The sequence below is a fragment of the Chelmon rostratus genome, chromosome 13, assembly GCF_017976325.1.
Source record: "Chelmon rostratus isolate fCheRos1 chromosome 13, fCheRos1.pri, whole genome shotgun sequence".
Classification (NCBI taxonomy): Eukaryota; Metazoa; Chordata; class Actinopteri; order Chaetodontiformes; family Chaetodontidae; genus Chelmon; species Chelmon rostratus.
Window position 1 is genome coordinate 26,033,063 of NC_055670.1, and position 21,279 is coordinate 26,054,341.

The window sequence follows — 21,279 nt, forward strand, 5'->3', positions numbered from 1 at the left end:
AAAAGTTATCCTTTAAGATGTTGTAAGTCAGTTAAACGTTTCGCTGCTGGTTTGCCCATCAGATATCAAACAGCTCCATCTTGTGGACAGTTTAAGTCATTCAACATTTTGTGAAGGAGCTGAATTGTGGGCCTCATCAACCAAATATTATCCGTTCACACGTATTTACACACTGGAGTCAATAAGAATAGGATTTATTTATTTAATTGAATTTTGTTTTAGTATCATTGGCTATTATTGTGAAAAACATAATGATCTGAGGACTGTAAGTTTTGTTCTTTCACATTTTCATGTGAAAGAGAAAAAATTGTGTTTTTGTGTTCGTCTTTGTTGTTTGTGAATAAAAATGAACTGTGCCATATGTTGTTGTGTTTCAGAGAAACCAGGAGCAGCTCCGGCTCCTGCCGAAGCTCCAACAGCTGCTCCAATCAAAAAACTGGAAAATCTGTTCTTCATCGAGGAGCCCAAAACTGCACACGTCTCTGAGAGTGAGACACAACACGAACACAACATACAACATGTGCATAATACACAGAAACAGAAGGGGTCTCATTATTATTCTATTTTTAAAACATGGTGGTTCTCTTTTGTTTACTTGTAATCAATATATAGTAGCATCAATCATCTAAACTAGCTCTCCACCAGGAAAAAGAATGTGTTTCGCAAATGTAGAATTATTCCTTTCTTAGCCAATAAAAATATTAGTAATGTGTAAAATCAGTTGCTAGGAAACTAAAGCTGTAGTGTTGCCTTGTCTAAATGTATGTTGAACTCATTTTGGACCCAAAAGCAGGACTCAGACACATGACAATAGTTCAAAAGCAGTTTTATGGTTTAAGAGTTGTGAGATGGAGGTTTGGAGAGCTGAGCCAGTATTATGGTGGGGCGAGGCAGGCAGACAGCACTGTGCTGTAAACGCTGGGTGAAGCAGACAGACCAGAAACCAGAGAGGGACGATGAACCTGAGGCTCAGGAAACAGGGAAATTCAAGCAAGAATTAAGATGTAGAGTTACTTCCACGTTGGAACACTGAGCGATCTGGATGATGAGTGGCTGAAGAGGCACAAGTGAAAAACTGCAGAGCTGATGAGTAGATGGATTGCAGGTGAGTGGCTCGGAGCAGGTGTGTAGGCTGACCATCAGGAAACTGGGAGCAGAGGAATGCCATGCCCACATCACAGGCTGTATTCAAAACCTGCCTGCTGTATTAGCGATATGTGCTGATTTGGAGTATGTTGTATGCAACAACATTACATTTTCAGTGAAGCAATGCGACAAACACCAGTGAATCTGGCTCTTTCCATTCATCAGACAGGTGTTACCCAACTATCAGATAAATGGTAATTTTTTGGAAAATTGTGAAAAACAGTAGTGGTGGTTTGACATTAGCTGTGTTATTGTTTACTTCGGCTTTCCAAAACTGGAATTCACTGCATATGCACGGATAACGCACTCTGAATACTTGCTCCTTGTACAACTTGAAGTTTGTACAGCAGTAAAGAACATGAGTGCATCCAGCTGGCCAAGGGAATAGATTTTTGTTGATAGCTTCCTCACTGTTTTCATTGACGTTTCAGTCAATATTTATTTTCATCTGGACCCCCTCCTATTATAAACACACCCTCTGGTTTTTAAAGAAATCCTTGCAACAAGGATCTGGGGACTGACTGGGACTTTAACAACAATCACATTTCAGCTGTTGCCTTGGAAGGAAATGTGAAATTTATCATCAAACTAGTTTTGTTCTGACTCCCTACCTGCTGTTCTACAGAGAGCACCGCCACCTTCATTGCCAAAGTGGGCGGCGACCCCATCCCCAGCGTGAAGTGGATGAAGGGGAAGTGGAGACAGCTCACGCACGGCGGCCGGATCTCCATCGAGCAGAAGGGCCAGGAGGCCAAACTGGAGATCAGAGAGGTGACCAAGTCGGACTCGGGTCAGTACAGATGCGTCGCCTCCAACAAGCACGGAGAGATCGAGTGCAGCTCTGACATGCATGTGGACGAAAAGAAGGAGACTGCACAGCTCGAGGGAGACCTCCGAGCCAAACTGAAGAAGTGAGTTTATGGATGTCGGATGTTTCTGTGCTCACAGTTATGTTTCTATTGTCTCACTGCAAAAAAAACCCCTCATCTTTCTCATGTTTAAACTCTTGTTTTCAGGACACCGTCAAAGCAGAAGAGTCCACAGGAGGAGAAGGACATCGACATTGTTGAGCTGTTGAGGAACGTGGACCCTAAAGAATATGAGAAATACGCCCGAATGTACGGCATCACAGACTACCGAGGTCTGCTGCAGGCCATCGAGCAGCTGAAGAAGGAGAAAGCTGAAGAAAGTGGAAGACCGGTAACTTTCTCCACAGTCAGCTTGTCTCGTGTGTTTGCATCTGGAGTTGTTGTGCTGAATAATGTGGTTGTCGCTGACAGGAACTGGAACGTGGAGACAGAGAGTCTGATGAGGACATGGCCCGACTGGTGGCTGACCTGCAGAAGAGGATGGAGCGGACAGAGGTCGGGACACCTTTACTGGTTGCTTAAGAAAGCAAAGCACAAAATGGATCTTTGTAATCAGATGTTGAGCGAGTGAAATTCAGGCTGAAATTTATCTGTCAGCTGATCTCCACATTTGGTGTTGTACTTTTTTCTGATTCATTTCAAACAGCACAAACTGAAGTGTTATCAACTGTTGGTATTGGTAGCATGAGTAAAGGTTTCACATCAATATTAACCAAACCACCAGAGATAATGAGTCTGTTTTTGGAGGGTCCAGTATAGGATTAAAAGGTGTTACAGGCACTTTAACAGAGAGAAAAGGCTGCTGTCTCTGTTACTGACATGGATCTCAGCGAGTTAATTCTCTTGTTACTGCTGCAGCCTGTCACCGTGGTGAAGGACATCTCCGATCAGTCCGTCTTCACCAACAAGGAGGCGGTGTTTGAATGCGAGATCAAGATCAACTACCCAGAGATCACCCTGTCCTGGTACAAAGGAACCCAGAAACTGGACACCAATGACAAGTACGACATCAGCATTAGTGGTGACCGCCACCTGCTCAAGATCAAGAAGTGCCAGTCGTCCGATCAGGGCAACTATCGGGTGGTCTGCGGGCCGCACATCTCCAGTGCCAAACTCACCGTCATGGGTCAGTACTGATACTGTAAATATATGATACGTCACATCGTATCATTTATATACTGTCAATACAGCTTGATTACCACCATCTGTCATCTCCAGTAGTACTAATAACCAGCAACTAGTGACAGCAGGTGTGTCAGTGTTTGTATCTCTCCAACCATTGATGCAAAGAAAGAGATTCAAAAGGAATGCATTAAACAGTGTTTTTTTTTTTTCGATTAAATGCTAACCTTAGCATATCAGGCTAATTATTTTACCACCTACAGAATTAATCCAGATTTTTTTCCAAGGTCAAGGAGTGTTACATTATTTTGCGTGTTTCATGTCATGTGAAAATGTCACTGTGTTGGATCATACCTGAACAGATTTAATTATTGGAGAACACATCTAAAGCATGAGTGAAATAAATTTTCACTCTCATAACAGATGCTGCATTTTCTTCTTCATGTGTTCTGTCTTTCAGAGGCGGAGGTTGAGAAGCATCTGCAGGACACATCGGGTAAGGAAGGCCAGTCGTGTGCTCTGTCTTGTCAGTTGTCCATCCCTAACGTAGAGGCTCACTGGTTTAAAAACGGCAAGCAATTAGAGATGAAGGGCAGGTACACGTCTGAAGTGAAACACAAAGTTCAGAAGCTTCTGATCAGAGACCTGAAGCCTGAAGACCAGGGCAGATACACCTGCAGGTACCAGCACCTGGAGTCCTCGGCTGACCTCTGGGTGGAAGGTTTGTACCTGGAAACAATCCTGCAACCTTCTAGACGTGGTGGATGTTCTGACCGTTTACTAACCTCTTTCGTCTACCCCATCAACTCTGAGACTAACGTTGGAGATTTGGGTTTGACCCTCTTTTTTTCTCTTTCTTCTGGGATTTGTCTTCCTCTGTCTTAACATTCTTCACGCCTCTCCTCTCCTGGATTATCTTGCAAAAGCGTCAGCCATCATCTCATTTGTTGTTTTGCGTCCGTCTCGACTCAAATACATCCTCCCCCCAACAGCCAGCCATCATAACTATCCCACAAACATTTCTCTGAGCATCATTTCTAACCGTTTGGATTTTGTGTCAGTGAAAACTACTTTTCAAGTATTGTCATACATTCCCAGCTGTGATGCCAAACACGTTTACCCATTCACGTCTTTATCTGTTTTAGCTGAACAAATTCATTTCACCAAACGCATCCACAACATCGAAGTCAACGAGCGCCAATCGGCCACCTTTGAGTGTGAGGTGTCCTTCGACAACGCTATTGTTTCATGGTACAAAGACACGTGGGAACTGAGAGAGAGCCCTAAGTACAACTTCACAAGCGAGGGCCGAAGACATTTCATGGTCATCCGAAATGTGACCATTGAAGACGAAGGTGTGTAGAGCGCCATCGAGCCCCAAAGGCCCCTCACAAAGCCCTATAGATTTTTTTTCTCATTGTTTTTATGATTTGAGTGTTAAACTCTTCATTAATAATCCCGTGTAGGCGTGTACTCAGTGATTGTGAGGTTGGAGCCCAGAGGAGAGGCTAAGAGCACAGCTGAGCTTTATTTGTCTGGCAAAGGTACAGTTCCCAGTCAGGCGTCACCTTTTATGCTTCTGTTCAGCTTTTGTCTCTTTTAGTGCTTAACGCGTTGTTCACTCTTCCCCTTTTCACAGAAATTGAATTAGCAATGGTGCCCTTTGGTAAGTATTTTATTTCATAGACCGTTTAAAACTTTAATCACCAGCATCTTGGGAAATCCTCTTGTTCTCCCTCTTCACCAAATCTGATAAGATGGATATTAGTTTCATCTCTGTAGACATGTTTAGCCTAGCTCAGCACAGAGACCGGAAGCTGGGGGAAACTGCTAGCCAGTGTGCCAACAAAAAGCTAGCATAATCAACGCTATCTTCACAGCTATTCATTTGTATGGAAGGTGCCGACAGTTTGGGTATACAAAACTATGCTAGCATCTTGTAGTTGACTGACATTAGGGCAGCTATAAACTGTTAGCACATCAAACATTATGCTAGCTGGCTGTTGTTATGCGTTAGCCGTACAGCACTGCCATGAAGAGCGCCCAAGGCACTGCTACACAGCAACAAACTGCTATCCGGTGTTATGGTGGCTGCTTGTAGCTCCCTGGTGTCGTGCAAAAACATCTTTGTCTTAACTTGGCGCTAAGATTGAAAACATGAGGAACTGCTAGTCGGTGTAGCCACAAACTGCTTACCATTATCTAATTGGGACTAGACTAGCTAGTGGCATAACATTGATCATGGCCAGTTGATGTCATGGTGTCAAAGTTATATAGCAACAGTTAGCGTATACAGCATGATTTTAGCTATCTATATCTTATATTCTCCACCACCTCTGACAAATGCTGGGAAGCAGGAGGATTTTCCAAAATGTCAAACTGTTCCTTTAATTACAGAACAGTTAACAATAACTGCAATATAATCTTCAGTCAAATACTACTGTACATGCAGTCCTGTGTTGTTGTATTATGATAGTGTCTTAAAATAAAGTTTTGGTATGAACCCTATTCCATATTCTGTAGATGTCCCAGACTCCTCAGTTCAGAGGCCTGAAGTGCCTTCATCAGTGGCAATTCAAGGTAAGACTAGAATCAGGAGAATAGTTCAAATCTATTTATCAGAAAGTTTTAGATTTCTACCAGTTCTTGAATTTAAAAAGCATTTTATGGCCACTAATTATTTAATGAAACAACACATCTTTTGTCTTTTAAAGAATCTGCTGAATTCTACCATTATGAAGAAGAACATAGAGGTATTTACTGTGTGTTTTTAGACTTTATCCATTTACATCCTCCATCCCAACAAGATTTTACCAAAAAGAAAACCAACTTCAGTTTGACATTAAACCAATTATCTTTGTCAAAGATGTAAATTCCAGATTAGAGTTTACATTAACAGTGTAAAAACAATATTAATTCACTTCTTTACTGTTGTAATCCCTCACCTCACTGACAGTCGAACTAATCCATACTTCTCACCATGAATTGAAATCTCTTCTGTCTTTGTTGTTAATAACGGGAACAAAAAAACATTTTTGTTTTCTCAAGAATCAGCTGAATATTCATATCACTATGAAGAGGAGGTGGAGATGGAGCAGAGAGGTACAACATGTTGTATTTCTTTTCTTTTTTCACTCTAACTCGATCCTTTCCATCACCATCAAACCATCCGAGCAGATCTGGGAAAAACAGATTAAATAACTCTCACAAAATTGAAGTATCACAGGGATTTTGATCAGGGACCGACGAACAGACTGATATAAACACTGAACATTAAAACATGTGAAAATCTAGATGAAGTATTTATCTGCCCAAATTGTGTGGTCTTTTTCTTTACAGTGTAGATTTTTAAGACCTCATTTTCTAAAAATGTGCTTTTGAGAGATCTTGTTGACATGGACTTTTGTTCAGTATTTAATCAGGAACTATGAGACATTTTAGAATTACAGTCATGTAGGAAACTGTTCTCTATGACAACATGGACCAATGGATAACTGTTACTGCAGTTTGGATTAATCTGAAAAAGTTAAATATCAGTAAATAAAAAATAAATAATAATATTACCAATAATATTGAAGTCATTGCTTTCTAAATTCAGGTTAATTCTAACACAATTGAAGTGTCCCAGAATGGGAATTTACCCAAATCTGCCTCTTGCGTTCATCATAACATCATCATCGAGTCGTCTGACTGATCTCTGCTTTGTGAAGGTTGTTAATTGTGGAAGTCTTTTTCCCATTGATTTTATGTGTTCTTGTTTGTTTGTTTGACATTTGAGGATGCAACTTCTTTTTTCACTCCTTAACTTTCATCCCATCTTCCAACTCTTCCATCACACGCTCACTAACCAGTTGTGTCGCCATTTCATAGTCTTCTGTCTTGTCGATTTCAAAATTGAACTCATTAAAATCATTTATATGTAGATTTCCAAGCTAAACTTTGGGGTTTATAGACCAAATTTTGATCTGTTCAAAGTTCAGTTTCTCTTTAGATATTGGGCACAGACACAAAATGATCATCGTCTGATTAGCTTTCCAACAAAAAAGGCTTTTTTTTCCCAGATAGTTTTTTTTTTATTGGAGATTCATTTGGCAAGTTACAATAAACAAGATTATTGTTGTCCAGGTTTTCACAATGAAACATTATTACTATATATATGGCAAAATCATCATACTTAATCCACTAAACCAATCCCACCCACTCAAACGAAAACAAAACACACATTCACAAAAAATAAATACATTAATTTAAAAAAAAAAAAAAAGGGAGGTGTCTGCCTGCATGTAAATGGGACGGAGGGTAAGGGAGAGAGGAGAATAAATTCTAGGTCTGTGATTAACAATTGTGGCCTAAGTATTCACGTCAAGATATTGCACAAAAGGAGCCCAAATCTTATCAAAATAGCATCTTCTATCTCTTAAGAAAAATCTGATCTGACAGTGTCTGGCGTGAATGGAACAGTGTTGAATTTCTTCTAGGCAATTTTTCCACTCTCCATCAGAGATTTCTAATCCACGTTCCTCTTCCCAAGCTGCTTTGATTGCATTTGTTGAAGGCAGGTGGAGGTTCTGTAATGTGCCCTAGAAGGAGGAGATGGAGTAGGTGTTAGAATAATTCCTAAGACACTTATCTAAAGAGGAGGGACTGGCTGTCACAAAATCTTTCAAGTGTGACTGTATGTAGCTCCTTATTTGTAAAAATCTGAGGAAATGACTCTTATGGAGACCATATTTCTCCTGTATTTCTGCAAAGGTGGCAAATCTCCCATTTAAGTAGAGATCCCCAATGCAATGAATGCCTGCCTCCCCCCAAAGGTTAAAGCCGCTATCTAGTACTGAAGGTGAAAAGGACAGGTTATTTGCTATGGGGAGTAAAAAGGATAGGGAATTCCCTCCACAAGACGTTTTAATATGCTTCCAGACCCTTATCATATTGATAATGATGATGATAATACTGTTAGTATAGACAGTGTTTTTACCAACAAAAAAGGTTAACAGTCACTTCAAACAGAGAGCTTTTGAGTCCCTAGGCCTGTGTCCGAAAGGTCAGTTCAGTCATCCATCCATGAAATCAGGGAGTATGTTTTAAAAAGTAAACTTTTCACCAATTGTTTTAGTCCTTTTTAATTTATGAGACAAGACAACAACTTTATGAAACTGTGAAATGGCCTCATGAGTTTTCACCACCGAGCACCAACTGTTCGCTTCACGTTTGTTGTCTTCTGTCATTTTTGTGGTTGTCACACCTTCAGTTGAGTATCAGAGCTGGACAGAAGAGACGGTAACACAACAGGTGTCTTCAACCAAAGGTATCAGATAGCAGTAACACACAGGAAGGACGTGGTTTTCTGTCTGTTAACACCTGTGTGTGTTTGAGCCGCTCTTAACATGGCTCTCTCTTAATGTTTGTCTTTATTTTTGAGTTTGTGTCCTTCGGCTCTTTTACTTTTGTTCTCTCACCCTTTTTTCTTTTCTTTTGTCTTATAATTGCTCATCTTCTGTATTTATTAGTCGACAATAACCTCTCTTGTTTCCATAACTACATTCTGAGGTCAGTTGGGTCATTTTTTTACTTTCTGCTTACCTCCTAAAACATTTAATTTCTTACCACAAATGCATGTAGATAACCAGTCGTGCCTATTATTTTCATTTGCATTAGATTTTGCTTCTAATTGGTCCACTGGCTACCATGTACATTTTAAGTTTGCTTTGGCATTCAACAGTTTTTTTCCTTTGTGATTATTTTTAGGTCAAACCACACATATAAAACATTATTTTAGGTTGTTTTTATATATATATATATATATATATATATATATATATATATATATATATTTTAATACAACCCCATTTCCAATAAAGTTGGGACACTGTAACATGTATATAGACACAGAATGTGATGATTTGCGAAACTTTAAAGCTATTAAACCATTTAATTGAAAATAGCACAAAGACAACAATCAAATGTTGAAACTGAGAAATTTCATTGTTTTGAAAATTGTATCCTCATTTAGATTTTGATGCCAGCAGCGAGCTTCAAAAATGTTGGTTCATTTTCTTTTCTTTAATTTTCTTGTTTCGTCTCTGTTTCACCTCCTCTTCTTTTAACAACACTCTGCCAGTGTTTGGGATCAGCGGAGACCAACTGCTCGTTCTGAAGGTGGAAGGTTTTCTCATTCTTGCCTGATGAACGATTTCAGCTGCTCAACAGTTTGGAGTCTCATTTGTTGTATTTTACATTTCATAATGCTCCAAACATTTTCATTGGCTGACGAGTCGGGCTGCAGGCGGGTCAGTTTAGGAGCCATGATGTTGGAAAACGAACAGAATGTGGTTCAGCATCGTCTTGCTGAAATAAGCGACCCTAAAAAAGTGTCAGATTAGGACTCAGACGCAGAGATTTCACACTCAGAGTTTTATTCAGGCAACCAAGTAACCTCTTCACTTCGTGCCAAACAAACAGGCTATGAAACATACACTAGAATGAGTGCAGGAAATCACTAACTATATATATATATACAGACGAGAATAAACAAGATAACAGAAAACGCTCAAAATGAGGCGAGAAATAAATCCCTACGGCTTTAAAATTAGAAAACAAAACCGCTCCCGAAGGAGGAAGAACACAATGGCTGTGAAAGGATTAACTGAGCAACAGAATGAATCGAACTAGAAAAACTACCAAAACCAAAATACAACGAGGAAAACAATTCGGCTAAGCTATAAATTGGAAAAGAAAACAGAAACTAGATTATCAAAGTTACAAACAAAAAACACGAAGAGGAACAAAGGCTGACGAGAATTAACGCTGTGGCAATGGACAAGGGACAAGACAGGCTCGGGTGAATCGACCTGCGGACAAAGACATACTGGCACAAGACAAGGGAGACGCCGACTATTTAACACGTGGAGGGTAATCAGGAACAAGTGGACACACAGGACACATGAGGAAGGGCAAGTGCTGTGAAACGAAAGGAGAGTTAGACCTTCAAAATAAAACAGGAAATGACAAGACGAGACAGACCTCAACGCAGTGTGACGAAAAGACTCACGGTAGAGTTTCAGCCTGCATTGCTACAGCGATGAACTGTGTTCACAGACGATGGTTTTTGGAAGTGTTCCTGAAATGGGAATAGAATTTTCAAAAACAATGAAATTTAGTTTTAACATTTGACTTGTTGTCTTTGTGCTATTTTCAATTAAATATGAGGTTTTTCAAATCATCACATTCTGTTTCTATGAAAGTCATTACAGTGTCCCAGCATTGGAAACGAGGGTTGCAGATTTTTTTAACATTTTATGCAGCACTGATTTTTCACAGGAATGCTAGAGATAATTACTCTTTTTGTAAAGACTTCATTATACGATAACTCAGCATCAGGTTTCATCCATTTCTTACAAGCTGTAATTCACTTTTTAGAAGTGAAAAGTGGTTGGTTTTACTGCAGTAACATAGAACATTGTAAAGTTGATGCTTTCTGATGCTGATGATGCTTTTGGATGTATCTCTGTGTGTTTTTCCACCAGCCGCCAGAGTTCCAATTGAGGAGGCAGTGGAGACCAAGAAAGTTGAAGTGAGAGAGGAAATCCCATCAAAAGGTACTGCAGACCTGAACGTCCTCCTGCTGCAGTGCAGCGCCCTGTCCTCCAACAAAACTAAACTTCGTCTGTCCTCCGCCACTGAAATCTTCACCTCGTCCTGTTCCACATTGTCATTTATGTGTTTTTCCTTTCCTCTCTTTCTTAATGTAATAATTTTGCAACAGACTTATTAGATATAAATGATGTATTGCAGTTGCTTTTTGTTTTTCTGTCTTCTGCTGCGTTTCACTGCTTCACCTGCAAATACACAGCATCTGTCTTGTGATGCTAACACTATTGGTGTCTTTTAAGCTCCCAAAGCTGAGAAAAAGCCTGAAGAGAAACCAACAGCACCTGTGAAGGAGCCGTCACCACCAAAAGGTACAACATACCTCTAATGTTGGCATGTACTACTTTGATTATTAAGTTCATCTATGACTTTCTGTGTATTTACACCATCAAAATAGTTCTGTCTATTTAATGTAATTGTGTCTGTCTGGTCTTTCACTCCGTAAATGTAATCCTGCAATGTTTTGAAAGTTCACTTAATTTTACTGAAATTTTAAAGTACCTGAGGCCAAAAAGCCAGTGGAGGAAAAGGTTCCTGTAGTTTCAGTTCCAGAGAAGAAGGAACTTCCTGCTCCTAAAGGTAGAGATTTCTAACATCTCTCCACTGAACATCTTCCATCTTTGCTGATGTCCTTATGTTGACTATTCTTTTATTGGATCGGCCGTTGTACCTTAGATTCGGTCTGTTCCTTTCATCGTCTTGTTTTCTTTGGTTTTCTGAGTTATCATTTGTTTGAATGTATCTTCAAAGAACCAGAGGAGGTGAAGAAGCTTGCTGCTCCCTCACCACCTGCTGAGAAGCCTGGAGTGCCAAAGAAAGGTACTTAATTTCATTCTTCCTGTTGTCTCTCAGTAGAAGCTTTCTTGTGCTCACTGCTGCGTAGCTTCTTACCTCTTGATGTCTCTCTTGTCTTGAATCTATTCTGACTTCAGTCTTATTATTTGTGTTCTGTAATTGTTGTTCTGTGTTATCCATGTAACACTGTGGCGAGTTTCCCTCTTCCTCAGTGTGTCTCCTTGTTGAGTGTCATCTCACTCTTTCGAAGGCCTCTTGATAACTCTTAGATGCCACTATTGACTTCACGCTAACCTCAGCTAATGTTTGTGTGTTACCTACCTGAAGATGAGCACAAGCCTCAGGTACCAGCTGAGCCCAAAAAAGTGGCACCAGCAGCTAAGGCTGAGCCTGAACCCAAGCCCGAACCCAAGCCCAAACCCAAGGCAGAACCTGAACCAAAGCTGAAGCCCACACCGGTTCCCAAAGCAGAACCTGAAGCCAAACCTGTGGAGAAGGTTGTGCTGGAGCCTGAAGCTAAGCCAGCACCAGTAAAGAAGCCGGCGACACCACCATCCAAAGGTATTTCCTGCTTTGTATGGTTGTGTGTGTTGAGTTTTAAAGACTTTAGGACTGTTCAGTCTAACCGTGTGTCTGTTTCTGTGTCCTGAATATTAAAATGTCTTAACTGTGCTTAGCTTCGAGTGTGGAAGCGAATCTTTGACTTTCTGTGTGTCCTGAATATATTTGCTGATATCTTAACAATCTAAATGTTACTTTAAGTCCCTGAAGAGGCTGCAAAACCAGAGCCAGCAAAGATCAAGTCTGAACCGGCAGTAATAAAGCCAGAACCTGAAGACCGAAAACCCAAACCAGAGCCAGAAAAACCAAAACCAGAAGTCCATAAACCTGAGCCTCTTGTAACAATGCCAGAACCAGCCATCACCAAGCGAGAACCCCCAGTTCCAAAACCAGAACCTGCAGTCGTCCCCAAACCTGAACCAGCAGTGAAAAAACCTGAAGCTGAATTGAGAGTGCCAAAACCAGAACCTCCAAAGACCAAACCAGAACCAACTCCTGCACCAAAGGAACCGCTAAAGAAAGGTATACAACATCTCTGATTGAGGTGTAGTCCTGGAGTTTTTCTTAATCTTCTTAACTCCACCATCCAATTTTAACTGCTTCTGATCCTTTTTGTCTTTAGTTTAGATGTTCGTTTAAGCAAAGTCCTTAATCTGACCCCAACCCTTCACACTAAAACCCAAACTCTTACACAAACTCATCTTAAACCCTCTTCAGCTTCTGTGGTGCGTTTCTTTAACATCTAACCTCTGGCTCACCGAGTTACTGTCGTGTTACGATGGGGCAGCATGTTGTGTTCGTCAGTTTAAGTTAAGCTCATCTTGTGTTACACTCGATAGAGTGTTGGCGTTTGTCCATCTCACTTCAACTTGAATTCATTGAGAGGCTTCTAATGTTTGTGAATGGTACTCTTTAAAGTTGCTGTGGAGGAAAAAATACCCGAGCCTCCAAAACCAGCCAAGAAACCAGAACCTGCTGTTGTTCCTCCCAAAGAAGAGCCAACAAAGAAAGAGAAAGGTACTTTTATGTTTCTGATGGATCTTTCTTCAGTAACAGACCCAGGCTTTGTTAGCTTCTGTTTTGTTTGTTGTCATTTTTGGCTGTTTCAGTATGATATTCAACTGACCATGGTTCTTTTAAATCACATTATTATATGTTAGTAGCAGTATGGTGACAGATTTCTCAGCCAGCCAGATTTCCATGAAACTTGCTGCAAAAATTTGAGATCCCAACAGAAAACAGACTTTTTTACTTTCACTTTTATTCCTTGATTTTAGTCCATGATCTTTTCTCTTGCATCAGGACAAACTAGACGTTCTCCTTGGCATTCTACTTAAAAAGGATAATTTGTGTGAAGCTTTCCCCGTTGTGTTCAGTGCATCCTTGTATGTGCGCCAGCACGTTTTTCAGTCTTTATAGTCATGTCTTTGTGAATGTTTTTGTGTCAAAACCTCTTAAAGCTTTGAAGCCCAAACCTAAACTCTTACCTGAAGAGGTGCCTGAAAAAGTACCCCAGAAGGTGTTTGATGAGGTAGCTGTGTTGGAGACTGAACCTGAGAGGATGCCTGATAAAATTCCTGAAGCAGTACCTGAGAGACGGCCTGAAGGGAAAGCCAAGATGAAGGAAAAGACCCCCGAGAGGGTCCCAGAGAAGGCCCTGGCACCTGAGAAAAAAGCAGAGGAAATTCCAAAGATGGTGCCAGAAAAAGTGCATGAGAAGGCTCCTCCTGGGAGGAAGCCTGTGGAAGTTCCTCAGAAGGTGGCTGAAGAAGAGACAACTACTGAGAAGAAACCAGCTGCAGAGCATCCTGTCATGGTTGAGGAAGTAAAGACTGAAAGGGTGTCTAAGAAACAAACAGAGAGGATCTCTGTAGATGAGATAGTTCCTACAAAGACCCCTGAGAAAACACCTGAGAAGGTGCCTGAAGCCAAACCTAAACGAGAAGTAGAAGAAACTCTTCCTAAAGGTACAGCTGAGGCAGACCTCAGTATCTTTCTTATGTTTTCATGTATGTGAGCCATCGGCAACAGTCCAGTTATAGCATTTGTGCCATATGGCAAACTTACACTCAAAAAAAGGAAATGTTGATTTTACTTCAAATGTTTTGTCATGTTGATGTAAATAATTGTACCACACATTGATCAGATTCACTTCTAATGTGCACAAACAGCAACAAGACCAAAAGCTTGAATTGAGGCAAAGAGCTCCACCATCATTTGAATCGTTATTTACTCCTACCACAATGTTTCAAAAGCTGCCTTTGTGTATTTACTATTCTTTAAAACTAGCCTTTGTGTTAAACTCATTATGTGTAAAATTGTATATTCTGTGCTTTGGCATTGTTCAGTGGTGAGATCAAGAATGACTCAGGGGGATATTGGTTTATTTCTCAGTGATCTCGGGCCATCAGAATAATTTGAAAGAAATCTATGATCACAGTAAAAATCTGCACAAGTAAGCTCAATTTTAAAAATCAAATAGCGTTAATTGTTGCTTTATGTTGCTTTATGATTGGTGAAGAGCAGTTTCACCCTCACGGTTGCAGGGTTATTTTTGGTTTTTTTCTTTATGCAATTGTTACAACAAATGAAGAAATCTTTGTTGAACTGTCGTTTTACTGAGCGATATTTTACAATGATATAATGTTATGTATTTATTAAACAGCAGGTCTCAACTAAAAGCTAGTGCGTCAACTTCAAGTGAAGTTTGACCTTATGAAAATAGCCACTTTGTATAGAATTTTAATTCTAACATCAGCCCCCTCTAGTGGTAGTATCAAAAGGATGCCGTGAGAGACAGCAGTGAACACAAGGATAGTCTCATTTTAAACTTGTGCCTTCCTAAGATTATGGCTTTAAGACAACATAATTGATCCGATTTCACCTTCAAATAAGCTTCAGTTGACCAAATGAACAATGAGTAGAACTATTTCATTTTTTGAGTCCATGGCAGATGTTACATCTGGACTGTTGCCACTTCTTCAAAGGGTCTTAAATCATCTTATATCCCTCTTTGATGTCTTATTGCTTGCTGGATTAAGAGTTATTTAATGTATGCTGGTTGTGTCTGTCTGTTTGTTAACTGTCTAAATTCTCTTCTTTTAAAATGATCTACTCTCACACCACCTTGGATTAAATATTGATTAATATTTTAAAAGAAATAGAAACTAAGAAGATTGAGAAGATTCTCCCGAAAGAGGTTGAACAAGAGAAAAAAGTCTCTCCTCCAGAAAAAGGTACCGGCCATCTGAAAACATGATGGAGTACTTTAACCACATCTTTAACTCTTGATGCTAATACACAGCAGGTGGATCATCACCTCAAGCATTAGTCATTTAATTAATCTGTGTTGTCTCTTTCTAACACTGATGCTTGTTTTTGTGTTTTGTCATCACCTCTTGGCGCCGCCACATGACGCCTCTTCTTCGATACCTCACAAAACTTCCAGTAACAACGAGTCTTGTCAAGATCGAGCGAAAGAAAGGAGCTCAGAAGATACAGGAAGTTTATTACGTGACTGAGAAAGTGTCCCCCACAGAGGAAGTGTGGGAACACGAACATGTGTCAGAAGAGCACGCCACAGTGTTATACGAGGAAGTGGCTCCTCTGGGCGAGACAGTAGTGTTATCAGAGCTAGATGTCTTAAGCACAACAGGAAAGGCAAGTCAAAGAGATAAAAAATCCGAAACGAGGGGTGAGATATCTGTTACTGACACTTCAAAGAAGAAAGAGACCACAAAACCCAGAGTCATCCCAAAAACACAAGAAACCATTGTTGTAGTCCAGGAATCATATTCAGAGGATAGGGAGGTCACAGTGCTCGAGGATAAACCTACAAAAGAGAGAAATGAAGAGGAGTTTTTTGTCAGGACAGTCGAGTCACCAGCAGAAGAAATTACAGACGAGAGGAGAGACAGTATGTCAGTCACACATCTGCCAGACAAGGAGGACTCTAAACAGGAAACTAGTATTACAGTCAAGAAGGGAAGAGAGATAACCATTAAAACAGGGAGCAAAGGGAGACAAGTGATAGAAACTACTACAGTCAAAGAAGTAGAGTTAGTAAAAGATATCCCATCGGTGACAAATGTGGATCAAACCAAACCATTTCCAGTTGTTGTCAGTGCAGAAGCAAGAAAACAGGCTGAAATACTGGAAATCGAAAGGAAGCCTTTAACAGAGGTCGCTCATGAGGAATCAGTCGATCAAGACATCCAGGTAACCACAGCAGTCCCAGAAGAAAAAATAGAAAAATACAGTAGAACTGAGGAAATTACAGAAATTGCAATCAAACCGAGAGAAGACACAGTTAAGGACAAACCAACAAATGTTATCCCGCCTCAAGTAAAAACGGTAGATAAGGAAACAGGTAGAATAGAGGAAACTCAAATTAAACGACCAGTTGTTATTGACTCCAAAAAAGATGTAACTAGTGCTCCAGGAAAAGTGTCAGTGAAGACGTATGAGGTAGCTGAAGAGAAACAAAAGAAGAAGCTAACATCTGGTGATATAACTGATACAAAAAAGGAGAAAGTTACTGAAAAGCCAAAAGCTGAAGTAGAGGTGACCCCCAAAGTAAAACCCAAAGAGTCAGTAACAGATATCGATCCGAAGAAGCCAAAAGTGATTGAACAGGAGAATGACGTCGAGTCAGCATACAAGAAGAAAGACGAATCCAAATGCATCCCTCCTCACAGAGGTGATGCTGAAAAGAAAAATGAAGAAGCAACTATTTTCATTGAGGATACAGCTCAGACTAAACCTTCAGTGCCTTTAAAACCAAAGGAGGAGAAAAGGATTTCCCCACAACCAGCTTCCAGAGGTACAGAGAGAAAATCTAACATCTTGATCATTTCCATTGTTGATTGTTTCATATGACTCCATGCTTGGGTGCAGTCTGTTCTTTTTTTTATGAAAAAGCGTGGGTAACCACCAGGGGTCATCATTTCAGTCCATGATTAACCTTAGTTTGTCTGTTGTCACCTAATTTGTAATTGTCTCTTTTTACCTCGTTTTCATGTTCATTGTGTCCTTCATGGTCTTCATATTTCATTACTCTTCTGTTTTCTAGTCAAAAGGGGTCTTTTTTTAATCCCTTTGTGGTTATTTAAGTTTATCTTCCTCTTTTTTCTTCTTCTCTCTTAATTATTAATATCTTGCGTTAAACAAAAAAGAAACCGAAGCCAAGGCCCAGATGATTCCCACAACCATTCCTGCTACGTTGTCTCCTGAAACACAAGTCGAGATTCAGAGAAAAAGACCAGAGAAAGGTACAATGGCAGCATATATTCCTGTCCCTACTACTTTCTTATTATCTCTGTGTTTGTCCTGTTTAATTCCAAGTGTTTCTGTTTGTGTTTTGTTGTTTTTTCCCCTAATCTCTTGGCACCGATATATGGTGCTTTCTCTTCGCACTTCTTAAAATCTTCCATCCTCAAGAAGCCACCACTGGTTTAAAGGCTGTGAAAAGAGCGGGAGCTCAGAGGATCCCAAACGATTTCCAATCAGAGGAAGAATCCTCTGCAGAGAAAGTTGTGGAAAGAGAACAGGTTGAAGAAAATCCTAAAATGTATCCCAAGGATGAAGAAGAAATTGCGGTCGAAAGTATTAAATCTTTGCCGCAAGAAGGGATTTTAAGTGAGACGGAAGAATGTAATGAAATGCCTGAAATAAGTGGTGATATATCTGTTACTGAAGGTTTACAGACAGAGGTTCTTAAAATAAGAGTGACCCCAAAAACTAAAGAAACGGTCATCATGACAGGAAGTGAATCTAATAGGAGAAATGCTGTGGTAGGTCAGGGTGACCCTGCCAGTCAAAAATCTCAAGAGAACGAGTTTCCTGTTCAAAAATCTGATTCCCCAACAGCAAATGTAGAAATAAAACACATTAAAAGAGAGACTACTACTGCTTTTCAACTATCAGTTAGAAAACCTGAGTTACCCAGTGTGGCAGACAGTGTGCCTTTAGACAAAAACAGTCTTCAGAAGACATCAAAGCCAACTGACCAAGAAGAAAAACCTTTATCGGCTGAAAGTATTGAAACGACCTCGAAGACACTAGAAACTCGTTCTTCAGAGGCTGTTAAACTAATAGATTTAAAGGTATCTCCCAAACAAATAGTTGAATCTAAGGAAGCAGAGGAAAAGCTCTGTGTAACACCCAAATCTGCCACACAGACGTCAGTGAAGAAACCAGTCAGACTCAGCTTAGATTCACCGTCCAGTCAGTTAACATACTCACAATCCAAAGGAAGCGAATTGGTTGAAACAGAAGAGAAACTGTTGGAAAACATGTCTTATAAAGCTGAAAATGAGAAAGAAGATATTCATTTAGCAGTGTCTAAAGGTATTCCCAAAAAAGAAAAACGAACGGACAAAGCTGATTCTTTGGAAAAGAAAACATTAGACAAGAAGCCAGCCATACAGGAACTAACACCGGTGAAAGATGTCACAGATAAAGAATTACTGGAGGGTGAAACTCCTGAAAAACTCATGAGAACTGATGAACACATCAGAGATGTCAGAATAACTGACAAATTACAAAAAACAGAGAAGGTTTATAAAAAGAAAACACAACCATCAAAACAAAAAGAACAGACTGTTGAAGTGACAGGAGACAGAGAATTTGATGACTTACAGATGAGGGGAGACACCGAAAAGGAACAAGACATGAAACAGGAAGAACAGGGAAGGATGGAGGGAAAGGCCTCAGTTAAACCTGTGATGGAGTTAATGTTAACAAGACAAGAACACACTGAGGAACAGTCCTCTGTTGAATATGAGCAAGATGAAGTCCCAAAACAAACAACACTAGAGCATTACACCCCAGAACAATATACTAAAGAAGAGCTACTAACTAAAGCAGGAGACGCTGGGAATAAAGAAAACTATGTCCAAGTAGAAGACATTCCTCCTTCGAGACCAATCCATTTCAAAGAAAGGGAACAGACATTAAAGGACACCAAAGTCCAGGAAGAGATGGTTACAGCTGAGGATAAACAACCCAATGTTCCTCCAGCTGAAGAGAGAAAAACAGGACAGAAAGAAGCCCAGCCACAGATAGTTGAAGCTGAGGACAAACGCCCTAATGTAGCTAAAACTGAAGAACAGGAACATCCTGAAAGAATGGCAGAAAAAATACAAGAGTTAGCCAAACCTGAAGAAACTGCTCAGTCAATACAGTCCAGCTTTCACAGAGTTAAAGGAAAATATTCAGAAGTTACACTGATTGAAGAGACACAACCAAGACTCAGACAAACCAAAAGACAGTCCCCAGTTAAAGAGGTAGAGGAGATGAACCCTGAGGAATTACAAATAGAAAAAACTAAGACTAAAGAAAGTATTACTGAGTCAGATGCCATTTCTCCAAAGAAAGAGGAAACAGCAAAAGAAAGATACCAGATATTACATAAAAAAGGCAAAGCTGAGGAAGAACCTTCCACAGATAAACAGAAGAAATCAGAAAGAACGGAAGAAGTTGGAAGAAAAGGTTTAGACAAAACAGTTGAAACGTTGAAAACGTCAGCACCTCCAGAGGACACAAAACAGAAACCTGGCAAACCTCGAGACATTATAGTTGAACAAGACCAGCTAAAGATTAGCACAGTAAAAGACAAAAATTCTAAAGTTACTCCTCTTAAAGAGAAAAAATCAAAACAGGAAGAAATTAAAAGAAAGGTTTCAGTTACCCCCATGATGGAGGAAACTTCTGAAGAACTGGAAGTGGCAGATAATACTCCAAAGGAAAAACTGAAACAAAATTTAATTGAAGCTACAGAAGTTGCAGATGAAAAAATCTCCTCAAAATTCATCCCAGTTAAGGAGGAATTTGTAAAAGTGACTTCTCCTGAAGATGAGACACCAAAACCACCAGAACGACAAGTCAAAAGAAAAAAATCAGATGGAGATGTTAAATCAGACACTCCTCAAACATATATCACACCTGACGAGCTGGTAAAAGACACTGCATCAAGAAAAGAGAAATTATGTGAAAGACAGGAACAAATGAAAAGAAAGGCCTTAGCTGCTTCCGAACAAGGAATAGCCAATACAAAAACAGAAGTGCAGTCCGAGGCAGTTATAGCTAATGATGATACTCCATTTCAAGTAACAGACTCGAAACAGGAGTTTGCATTTGAAAAACATTTCATAGTTAAAAATGTAGACGCTGAATCAAACATGCTCCAGAAATCGATCACACCAGGAACGATTGTGAAAGACATTTCATCGAGGAATGAGGACATTTATGAAAGTCATCCAATTCCAAGTCCAGACTCCACCAAGGAAAGTGTGGGAATTTTAACTGAAGATACTCAGGTAACTGATGTCACAAATCAATTTAAAACTGACGAAACTGAAACACCAAAAGAGTCATTAATTGAGCAGGATGCTTTGGAGAGACAGCTGGAATTGGCTAAACCGAAGGAAATGATGACAGAAAAAATGATTGGGAAAGACAAAATCATCAAAGAATTTCACGACAGCGAAAAAACAGAGATAAAAGCCACTGTACACGAACAAATCAAAAGAGAGCAGTTTGTTACACCCACAAAAAAAATTGAATCCCAAGAGATAGTTGTTAAAGAATTGAGTTCACAAAAACACAGACCTGCAATGAAAGAGTCAAAAACTGTTATTGATTGTCATGAGCCCACTGCCAGAGAGCCCTCAGTGATAGATAGAAACCAGGCAAAGATGATTGAGAAAAAGACGAGTGACAACAAACCAGACTCGCCGGAATACAGGGAAGATCCTACCAGGGAATGGAAATCGGACATCGACCAGTCTTTCCTGAAAGCAGGCGTCCAATACATCCCTCCTCAAGAAGTTGAAACCATAAGCAGAAAGGAAGGAGAAGCTTCCATCATAGAAATGAGGGTTTTGTCTTTGGACCCAGAAGGGAAAGAACACGTCTCCTTTCAACAACCTTCAAGAGGTATACAGGGAAAAATGTTGTATGTCACAGAGCACGTGTTTTTGAGCTGAGCACCTCCTCGTTATCACCATCTGAAGGATTTATTAGATTTATACCTCTTTATCGTCATCATTTCAAGAGGATATCCATGTCACCTCACCCATTTTGTTCGGGCACGAATTTCTTTGCTCATTGTGAAGAACCGTCATGCTGTCGACTG

At 40.0% G+C, this 21,279-nt stretch overlaps 1 protein-coding gene across 1 annotated transcript in view; it reads left to right on the plus strand.

The window, feature by feature from the left end:
- LOC121616391 (titin-like) overlaps positions 1 to 21,279 on the plus strand; it is a 210,465-nt gene that overhangs the window by 69,810 nt on the left and 119,376 nt on the right. Inside the window, exons 69-92 of the mRNA XM_041951134.1 lie at positions 378 to 488; positions 1,772 to 2,057; positions 2,163 to 2,346; positions 2,427 to 2,510; positions 2,874 to 3,141; positions 3,598 to 3,858; positions 4,283 to 4,492; positions 4,604 to 4,681; positions 4,777 to 4,803; positions 5,661 to 5,717; positions 5,852 to 5,890; positions 6,186 to 6,239; positions 8,389 to 8,445; positions 10,664 to 10,735; positions 11,030 to 11,098; positions 11,286 to 11,366; positions 11,538 to 11,606; positions 11,910 to 12,143; positions 12,345 to 12,665; positions 13,062 to 13,160; positions 13,604 to 14,110; positions 15,302 to 15,379; positions 15,592 to 16,965; positions 17,318 to 17,413. Coding sequence (XP_041807068.1) covers positions 378 to 488; positions 1,772 to 2,057; positions 2,163 to 2,346; positions 2,427 to 2,510; positions 2,874 to 3,141; positions 3,598 to 3,858; positions 4,283 to 4,492; positions 4,604 to 4,681; positions 4,777 to 4,803; positions 5,661 to 5,717; positions 5,852 to 5,890; positions 6,186 to 6,239; positions 8,389 to 8,445; positions 10,664 to 10,735; positions 11,030 to 11,098; positions 11,286 to 11,366; positions 11,538 to 11,606; positions 11,910 to 12,143; positions 12,345 to 12,665; positions 13,062 to 13,160; positions 13,604 to 14,110; positions 15,302 to 15,379; positions 15,592 to 16,965; positions 17,318 to 17,413 — 4,716 coding nt within the window. The remainder of the gene's footprint in view (positions 1 to 377; positions 489 to 1,771; positions 2,058 to 2,162; positions 2,347 to 2,426; positions 2,511 to 2,873; positions 3,142 to 3,597; positions 3,859 to 4,282; positions 4,493 to 4,603; positions 4,682 to 4,776; positions 4,804 to 5,660; positions 5,718 to 5,851; positions 5,891 to 6,185; positions 6,240 to 8,388; positions 8,446 to 10,663; positions 10,736 to 11,029; positions 11,099 to 11,285; positions 11,367 to 11,537; positions 11,607 to 11,909; positions 12,144 to 12,344; positions 12,666 to 13,061; positions 13,161 to 13,603; positions 14,111 to 15,301; positions 15,380 to 15,591; positions 16,966 to 17,317; positions 17,414 to 21,279) is intronic.